This window comes from Danio aesculapii, chromosome 6 (genome assembly GCF_903798145.1).
Source record: "Danio aesculapii chromosome 6, fDanAes4.1, whole genome shotgun sequence".
NCBI lineage: Eukaryota > Metazoa > Chordata > Actinopteri > Cypriniformes > Danionidae > Danio > Danio aesculapii.
The window spans coordinates 11,576,005-11,586,245 of record NC_079440.1 but is presented as its reverse complement, the minus strand read 5'-3'; the positions used below and the strand labels follow the sequence as shown (position 1 = coordinate 11,586,245).

Below are 10,241 nucleotides of genomic sequence, written 5' to 3'. Positions count from 1 at the left end.
AGTTTTGAACCATTATTGTAAGTTATTTTGTTAGATTAGCTCCAGATTTGGCTTTAGTACTGACTAAGGTATGTTTATGCACAATTATAATATTGTAAAGCATCCTATAGAATATATTAATTTAAATGAGATATTTGTGGGGAGTACCTTTGTATGTATATATAAATATATATGTATATATATATATGTATGTATATATATATATATATATATATATATATATATATATATATATATATATATATATATATATATATATATATATATATATATATATATATAAAACAATTAAGGTAACTTAAATGATTTATGTTGGGACAACATGAAGGAACCCAGCATTTTTAGGAAAAATAAGATGTATTTTGAATGAAATTAAATAACAATAATGACTTTCAAATGACTTTTATCAAATTTGAATAATAAAATAAAAATAAACTCAAAATAAAATATTTTTGCTGCTTGTTCAAACTAAACTACTTATTCGAAACGAGATGAATTAACACAATTCCTGAGGTGTTTCTTTGAGACAACTTTACTGTATTATGTGCAATCAACTTATACAGTATATTAAAAAAAAACAATTAAGTTAACTTAAATGATTTGTGTAGGGACAACATGAAGGAATTGTGTGGAGCATTTTTACAGTGTAGGAAAAATAAGACGCATTGTGAATGAAATTGAACAACACTACTAATTTTTAAAATGACAGCACTTTTATCAATTTTGAATAATAAAACAAAAATATACTCGAAATATTTTTGCTGCTTGTTCAAACTACTTATTCAAAATGAGATGAATTAACACAATTCCTGAGGGTTTTCTTTGGGATATATATATATATATATATATATATATATATATGTTTTGTTTTTTGTTTGTTTAAAACAATTACATCAACTGAATTGCAACAACATGAAGGAATTGTGTGGAAAAATAAGATGCATTGTGAATGAAATTAAACAACACTACTCAACAGATTAAATGAATAATGAATCTCAATAATGAATCTCAACATCTTTAATACAACAGAGACTGTTGATATGTCCATCTACCATCATTCTTAAACATTTCACATATACATTCATTTTGTTTTCTTAGCAGTAATGCAATAAAGCAGCAAACCTGGGATATTAGTCCTAATGATGTAGGGGTTATTGACTCAAAATATACATGTATTTTCAGTCTGTATTATATATAAATAAAAGGAATCTCTTCTGTAAATCTACAGCTATTTGAAAAGACAACAAGAAGAAAAATCTACCTGAAATCAGCATTAAAGTGAAACATGATTTGAAAAATATGAGGACACGTCACATGATTCTGCTCCTTGATACAAAGATAATTGAAATGAGCTTGTTTGATGACAGAATAAACACTAAAAAATACATTGGCACCCTAATGAGTGTTAATATTCTTACTTATCTAATAAGATAATATAGCTATCATTATGCAAGTAATAAACCATCTCCGTCATACTATTACTTGGGTAATAACTGAAGTAAAAATCGAAATGTATATATTCAAAATATATAGAAAAATTATTTTCTTGCACCTAAAACTTAAAGCAAACACTGGTTACAGTTACACAATAGCCCTCGAGTAGTAATCCTTGGATGAAGAGCAGATAGGAAGGCACATATAGGCGTTATTAAGCAATTACACAGCAGTTAAATGCAAAATATGCAATTCGGTCTTGTTGCACCAAGCCACTACAACCCAAAAACTCAATCATTTACCTGATTACAATTCATCCTTCATAGTTTTCAACCTGAATGTAAAGCACAGGTGTTTGTTTGTATGTATGTGTGTGTGTGTGTGAAAGAGAGAGAGTACTTGTTCACACAGATGGAGAGTGTCCATTGGTTGGGATAGCGAGGGGAGCCTGTAGTGTAGTGTGTTGTGGTGTCTGTGCCAGGTGGCAGAGTGGGCACATGAGTGGCATTGAAGGCAGCACCAAAGTTGGAGCCAGAGCAGAGCACAGAGAGAGAGAGAGAGATCGAGAGACGGCCAAGGCCAAATGTACAGGCATCTCACTTCAAGCATGCGGAGAACAACTTAATAATTGCGTCCCTGCACAAAAACAAACAGGCAAAGGCAAACAAACGCCAAAGCCAAAAAACAGATGATTAAAAGTGTGTTTTTTGGCTGCGACAGAACGACTGCTTTCATCCTATAAAACAATATGAACTCCACACACAATAAAGACCAGTTGAGGCACTCTGATAAACAGCAAAACTGATATTTTAAAGTTGAAACTATACACTCACCGGCCACTTTATTAGGTACAACTGTCCAACTGCTCAACGCAAATTTCCTATCAGCTAATCACATGGAAGAAACTTTATGCATTTAGGCATGTAGACATGGTCAAGAGGATCTACAGTTCAAACCGAGCATCAGAATGAGGAAGAAAGGTGATTTAAGTGACTTTGAACGTGGCATGGTTGTTAGTGCCAGACAGGCTGGTCTGAGTGTTTCAGAAACTGCTGATCTACTGGGATTTTGACGCACAACCATCTCTAGGGTTTACAGAGAATGGTCAGAAAAAGATAAAATATCCAGTGAGCGACAGTTCTGTGGGAGCGAATGGCTTCAAGAGTTCCCACTTAGATATGCTTAGCGTTTATAGCAGGTTTGGCATGCTGTCCCGGGAGAGAACCTGGGCTCGGAGATATTTGAGCCCAAGGCTCCCGCCGTGTCAATAAGCATATCAGGAGATCCGAGATCAGGTAGGTCTCTAGAGCTCCCCCTTGGAAAAGGGAGAAAAAGGAGGAGATGGGGTGGAAGGAGGGATTCTTCCAAAACGAAGATAGAGCGGTAGGGAGAAAACGATCCTTTTATTGTAAACTAGGATCAATCTGACTGGATTATTACTGATTATAGATGAGCAGCCAGTCGTGCTCAATCATATCACCTACTCCTCTCGAAATTAGTTTATGAAACATCACTTGTTGATGCCAGAGGTCACAGGAGAATGGCCAGACTGGTTCGAGCTGATAGAAAGGCAACAGTAACTCAAATTACCACTCGTTACAACCGAGGTATGCAGAAGAGCATCTCTGAATGCACAATACGTCAAACCTTGAAGCGGGTGGGCTACAGCAGCAGAAAACCACACCGGGTGCCCCTCCTGTCAGCAATTCGCACAGGCTCACCAAAATTGGACAATAGAAGATTGGAAAAATATTGTCTGGTGTGATGAACTCGATTTCTGCTGCGACATTCGGATAGTAGGGTCAGAATTTGGCATCAACAACAGGCTGGTGGTGGTGGTGTAATGGTGTGGAGGATATTTTCTTGGCACACTTTGGGCCCATTAGTACCATTGAGCATCGTGTAAACTTCACAGCCTACCTAAGTATTGTTGCTGACCATGTCCATCCCTTTTGACCAGTGTGCCCATCTTCTGATGACTACTTCCAGCAGTATAACGCACCATGTCATAAAGCATGAATCATCTTTGGTTTCTTAAACATGACAATGAGTTCACTGTACTAAAATGGCCTCCACAGTCACCAGCTCTCAATCCAATAGAGCACCTTTGGGATGTGGTGGAACAAGAGGTTCAGATCATGGATGTGCTGCTGACAAATCTGCAGCGACTGCGTGATGCTATCATGTCAATATGTACCAAAATCTCGGAAGAATATTTCCAGTATCTTGCTGAATTTATGCCACGAAGGATTAAGGCGGTTCTAAAGGCAGAAGGGGGTCCAACTCGGTACTAGTAAGGTGTACCTAATAAAGTGGCCAATGAGTGTATATAATTACTACATTAAGCTGCTATTAGAATACATTCTGATTAAGTGGTCCACAGACTTTGCTTCTATAATATATAAAAGGTACAATTCTCACTATTAAACTCAAACTATTTGCTTGCTCATAATTAATAGTTATTAAAATAGCATAGATTTAGATATTAGGTAGCATTAGAAATTTTGTATTTTATAAGTACTAATAAACAGCCAATATCTTAATAATAGGCAGGAAATAAGCCACTAGTTTATAGGGAGAATTGTTTCTTAAACTAAAGTGTGTATTTATTCTGCTGCTATATCTCTGAGCTAATTGGTTTGTATTTCATTTGTCTATAATTAAATAGTTTAGAATATATAAAGAAACCCACCTTGCAAAGGGAATATAGGATATGCTGTACCTGTAAATAAATAAAAGAGACATTATTTCAATTCAGAGAAAGAAGTAAATGTTTATCACACAAAATGTAATAGCAGTCACATCACTTTCGCTCATTACTTTGCAAATAGTAAACTAAGGATCAGGATCAAAATTGCAATTTTTGATTATGTCTAAAATATTTCAGTGTACTTTTCAATCACTATCCATGTAGAAATTATCAAAGTAAAAAAAAATGCATGGTTTAACACAATCGATTTGACAGAATTAAGCTAACTTATTAGTTTTTACAAATTTAAGTGTATTGAACATAAAACGATTACGTTGTCCCAGAAAAAGCCCCAAGAATTGCGTTGTTTCAGCTCATTTTAATCACACAAACAGTAAACATCATTTGCTTGTGTAATAGTTACTGAAATAACTCCTCAAAGCGCAGTTTCATGTGTATTACAGCCACAAGTCCATGAAAAGCTCAATACTTATTTATTTTCTCCCTTAAGGAAAATGTAGTTGTTCAGTTTCATGGGCAAAAGTTCTGTTAAACACTGTACACTACAAATATAATACATCAGTTAAACAGATATTATACATTAGATTTGTTTAACATTCATATGCAAGTATATGGAGGAGCTCTTTAATGCTTGATTCTGACTGGACGATGAACATTATAACAAACAGCTACATTAACTAATTCCAGTATAAAAACAGCTTGATTGCTTTACAGTTCCATATCATTTCTCTGTGATTTTAGTTTTTCAGGGGTCTTAATCAAAATCAACAGACATGGAGCAAGTATATAAATAAATAAATGAAAATACATATAAGAAAATGCACTTCGCAACACTGAAACATGTACACCATGTACACCAACAGCTTCCCCATTATTAAAAATTCAACTGTTGAATGCCGTTCAGTGATTCACATTAGGTGCTGTAATTCACACTATGAAGGAATGCTATGAATTAATTCTTTAAAAAAATATTCTACACAAAAAGACAACAACAGATCTTTTGTATGGATATTAAATTAGGCACTTAAATCTGCTTCACATCATGGCAGAATTACTGCCTTGTGTGTACATAATTTTTCATAAATAGAACAGCCAGTCATCAATTATTCCTTACTTCTGCAACTCACAGCACAGATGCAGACTAATGGCAACAAACGCTTTGCTTTTTGTCCGAGCAGTGTGTTACTGTCAGTGCATTGTGAACTGGCCTTTAAAAGCATATAGTTCTCCTGAAAGTTAAGTCAACCTCATATTGTTCCAAACCCATAAGATTTTTGGGTAACCCTCTTTTTTTTTTTTACAGTGCCATTGTTTAACGTTAAATTACAAACATGTAAATAAATCATGCTTAATTACATACAACTAACACTAAACCCTAAGGGTCATCCTATAATTCTAACCATTAGTAAGTAGAAGCAGTTTATTAATATTACTCAGAACTTAAAGGTCCAGTGAAGTGCTTTGAAATGTGCATTTATATTCGATGGTGTATATAATCTCAACCGAAACACAAAGAGAGGGGGGGGACATAGTGTAGCTCCTCCCCTTTTTATAAAACAGCCAATAGCGTTTTGTTTTATCACCGTTCTGCCAGTGAGATTGAGCGATTGAGCTCAAGTGCATAAAACGTGAAGCGTCTTGAAGGAGGCAGGGCATGTCAGAAACAAGAGAGAATTTAATTGATCACGATTTGATGAGAAACTTAAGTATGAGGAGATGTGAAAAAATCTACACAGGCGGAAGTGACAAACTACAAGCCTTACATGTTTATAACACTTTTATATCTTCTAAATGCAAATTGTCATTGTTTTGGAGCACACTAGCTAATAGATATCCTAAAAACTAACTGACTGATGCTAACATCTAAATAAAAAAATTCATTGTCCCTTTAAGTGTATAATTACACTGTTATAAGACACTGTAAAATAAAGTGTAATCTATTTCTCTTTATCTTCAGAACACATAATAAAGATATTTTAATAAAATCTGTTGTCTGTCCCTCCACTTAAAGTCTATTTATTTAAAACTTTATTTATTTAAAATGTTCAAAAAATAAATATGAATCAAGCAGTTTATTCTTAAATCTTTCAAAGAGAGACAATAACTTCATATGATAAACCGATGCTGTTCATCATGTAAATACAGATTTTTTAAAAGTCTTGGATTAAACCACTGACTTATAAATATATATATAAATATAAATAAACAATAATATAAATATATATTCTCTCTATAAAAGTTTATTGAAGTTTTGAGTGAACAGATCTTCAATGAAGAGACAGAAATCTCTCAGATTTCACTATTTGTTATAAAATTTGTGTTCATTAAAAAAATCATTTTGGGGTGAAGTAAGCAATATTAGCCATTCTGAAATGTCTGTCAAACTGAAATACACCCCCCCCCCTCCTTTGCCAAAAACCCCCAATGGAGACCATTTTGATCAGAGATGAAGCAAGAAACAGGGCAAAAAAAACATCTCAGTGTTGTCAAAAATACTTCAACATCTCACTCTCAGATTCGTGCTTTCCAGAGTAAAGTGGGTATCTACAGAAAACACGAAATAACTTCTGAAAAAAAATGGCCTAGGGCAATCACAGAGAGCGGTTTGATATTTCAGAACACATAATACAGTAATGTCTGTATTATAATGATGCCAGAGCATTATGATACAAAAGGTATTGCTTACAGCACTGTGGAGTCCAAGGTACAAGGTAGTTTATTGCCTTACTGATACACAGTTCTCTCTCACTTTCACTCACTCTTTAAATGTGTAAAAATCTATTTATTCAATTACAACATGTTGCAGTAAAACAATAATAAAAATAATATATGCATATAAATAAAACCTGACTGGTGTCTTACCATGTAAAAGCCAAAAACTGGAGGATACAAAAGAGTAGAGCAAGGGCTCTGTTCTTCCACTAAAATAAAAACAGATTTATTAATTAAAAGATCATTAATCACAATCAACATGCTGATTTAAACAGTGTTACATAATACTGAAACCAAGTCAATAGGTATAACAAAAAACAAACTACTTACCCAAAAAGCAGCACAGAAGGTTAAAACCAGACAGGTCTATGAAAACACAAACGTTCAATTTACTTGCAAATTATAACATCTAAGAAACACCAAATCACTATCTATGCATTATAGTCTCTGAAATGTGTGTGTGTGTACTCTCACAATCATAATGCCGGTTGCCAGAGCTCTTGTCTTGTCACACATCCTCTTGAGCTGCTTTAATGGACCCATTAAGAACATCGTGCTGAAATAATACACACCCAAAAGATTTCAGTACTGACTAACAGATTCTCATAGATGTTTCACATTAGGCATGATTTTTTTTCAGTCAATTAACTTTTTTTCACAAATGATTTATTACAAAGGATAATTCATGCAAAAATTAACATTTTGTCTCACACTTACTCACACTTAGGCCATATAAGTTGCAATGACTTTGTTGTTCAGTTGAAATTTATTAATGATTTTTAGCAGAGACTGTAGTTTTTAGTAACTCACAAAATGCAAGTCAGCAGCTATCAGCACTTAAAAAGTAAATATTACACAGGCAAAACAAAAAATAATACCCATGGCTCCTGACAATGCATTGAGGTCTTTAGAAGTGCTCATGACAGTATGCCCATGCTATGAATTAAAGGTATTAATGTATATAATGCACAGACTGATCATTTATCAACAGGATTTTATAATACCTGTATATGTTTTTTATGTTTAGCGTTTTATAGATCACCAAGCACAACTACTAGAGTACTTGAGCTAAATGTCCTATTGATAAAAACATATTTAATCGCCTGAGGGTGAATAAATTAACAGCAAAGGTGACATTTTTGGTTCATCTCTTTAATGTTTTAATACACATTTTTATATAATAAACATGTTTCAACAATTCTGGCTTCATAATTATTATACTCAATTCTGAGTAGAATACATAAACACAAACTCTTATCCTAATCTTAATTTTCGGGAGCTAAAAAGGTGATAACATAATAGCGATGCAAATAAAGGTTAGTTTATTACAAATTTCAAGTGGTAAAACGCAATAAATCGCTTTTAAAATTACAATTACCAAATTTATAATGACTTATATTTATGAAATAAGGAAAACTCTTTAATTACGGTTACATTTTAGTATTACTAATTCATTTCAATAGATGAAAATGGCGTTGTTTTATCTCGAACATCCGTGTTTGTCTTTGGCCACATGCTAGTTCAAACATGATCTACGATTATAAACAATGTGTCCAGTGACACACCTTTGGGTGAAATCAAATCATAGGTAGCTAGATAAAGCTCCATGACTCACCTCAGAAGAGAAGCAATATTACCTAAACTGTAAAAGACTGCAAATAGTGTCAGTCCTTTTCCCGGAACCCAAAGTAAACAGGTGCCCTGAAAGACAAATGACTTCTGAATATTGAATACATCTCAAAATGACAAAATAACAGTACATGTGTGCGGTATGCTTACCAAAATCGAGCACAAGACGCCCGACACAAAACACGCGAGGAATCCCTTGACGCGCGTGCCCCATCCCAGTGTTGATGCTTCATTCGCCGACTTGTTACGTTACGTTATTACATATTTATGGAAATACATTCACCAAAAACAGAAAATTATCAATTTGATATACACAAACAGGCAGATATTAAACTTTAGCGAAACTAAGTAAACACAACAAACAAGTAGTAAGTCTATAGTCTCGAATTCAAGAAGATATTTCAGTGCTGTGTATTGTTCAAAGACTCAAATACACTTAATATCGATTACAGCACTCGGTCGAGCCAACTGTCAAATGCAAGTACCTGCAGTACGTTGAGGTCGTCATTGCCATCTTGGCCGCTCAAAACTTTCTTTAATTTGTCCATTAGGCTTCAGATTGACGGTTTAAATATAAAACAATCCAATAATGTGTTTCAGGTTGAAAAATAACTGTTGTGAAGATACTTCGTGTAAGTAAATACGTATTGATTCGTTCCCTTTCCTGTTTGAAAGTGTAACAGGTGCATGAGATAACTTCCGCGTGTAGCCACGGCAACGATTGCGTGACGTCATTACGTTTGACGCTTGAATCAACTGAGAGCAGCAAAAGGTCTCCGGGCTGCAGCCATACACACTTGGCAAAATGCTCGCTAGCTCAAGTTTAGTCTTACATATTCTCTAATTATATATTATATAACCATCGATGGGATAAAGTGAGCATCAGGATGTAGACAACACATGCAGACAAGATAAATTTTTAAAGAATTCATAATTCAGTATCTAAAACATTCAAAGATATTTAACTTTAGATCAGGGATGCCCAAACTTTTTCTTATGATGGGCCAAAAAACAAACTTGATTGAGGGTGGTGGGCCGAAGCTAAATATCATTCATTTATCATTTTCTTTTCGGCTTAGTCTCTTTATTAATCTGGGGTCGCCACAGCGGAATGAACTGCCAACGTTTTACGCAGTGGATGCCCTTCCGGCTGCAACCCATCACTGGGAAACAACCATACACTCTCATTCACACTCATACACTATGGTCAATTTAGTTTCTTTAATTCACCCATAGCGCATGTCTTTGGACTTGTGGGGGAAACCGGAGCACCCGGCGGAAACCCACGCCAACACGGAGAGAACATGCAAGCTCCTCACAGAAATGCCAACGGACCCAGCTGAGGCTCGAACCAGTGACCTTCTTGCTTTGAGGTAATTGTGCTACCTACTGCGCCACCGTGACACCCAAAGCTAAAAATACCAAACTGTATTACATTAGTAGTACAAGTTGCCATTGTAACTCGATAACTTGATAATAGTTAAAAATATAAAGAAAAAATACTTTAATCGTATTAATAATTTAATATATATACTTTTTACTTTTTTATAATGTACTTCTTACAGTAAAACCATAATCAATCTCATTTATAACACAATGAAGTTCAATGTTTTTTTTTATTTACAATGAAAATCAATTTTCACTCGATAGTAAAATGTATGTCCTGTTTTTAGCAACATGCATATCCAGGCCCGTAGCCAGTGGGGGTTCAGGTGGTTCGGAAGACCCACCCCTCACTGACAAAGCTCATTTGTCC

General features: G+C 34.5%; 1 protein-coding gene across 1 annotated transcript; it reads right to left on the bottom strand.

The window, feature by feature from the left end:
- Positions 1-999: 999 nt before the first annotated feature.
- Positions 1,000-9,191, bottom strand: sft2d2b (SFT2 domain containing 2b). Its single transcript, XM_056458968.1, has 8 exons — positions 8,971-9,191; positions 8,636-8,725; positions 8,472-8,557; positions 7,331-7,412; positions 7,187-7,222; positions 7,007-7,065; positions 4,127-4,156; positions 1,000-2,070 (listed from the first exon to the last, which is right to left on the bottom strand). Exons 1-8 carry the CDS (start codon positions 9,031-9,033, stop codon positions 2,031-2,033), a joined length of 486 nt encoding a protein of 161 aa, XP_056314943.1. The 5' UTR covers positions 9,034-9,191; the 3' UTR covers positions 1,000-2,030.
- Between the last annotated feature and the right edge of the window lie 1,050 nt (positions 9,192-10,241).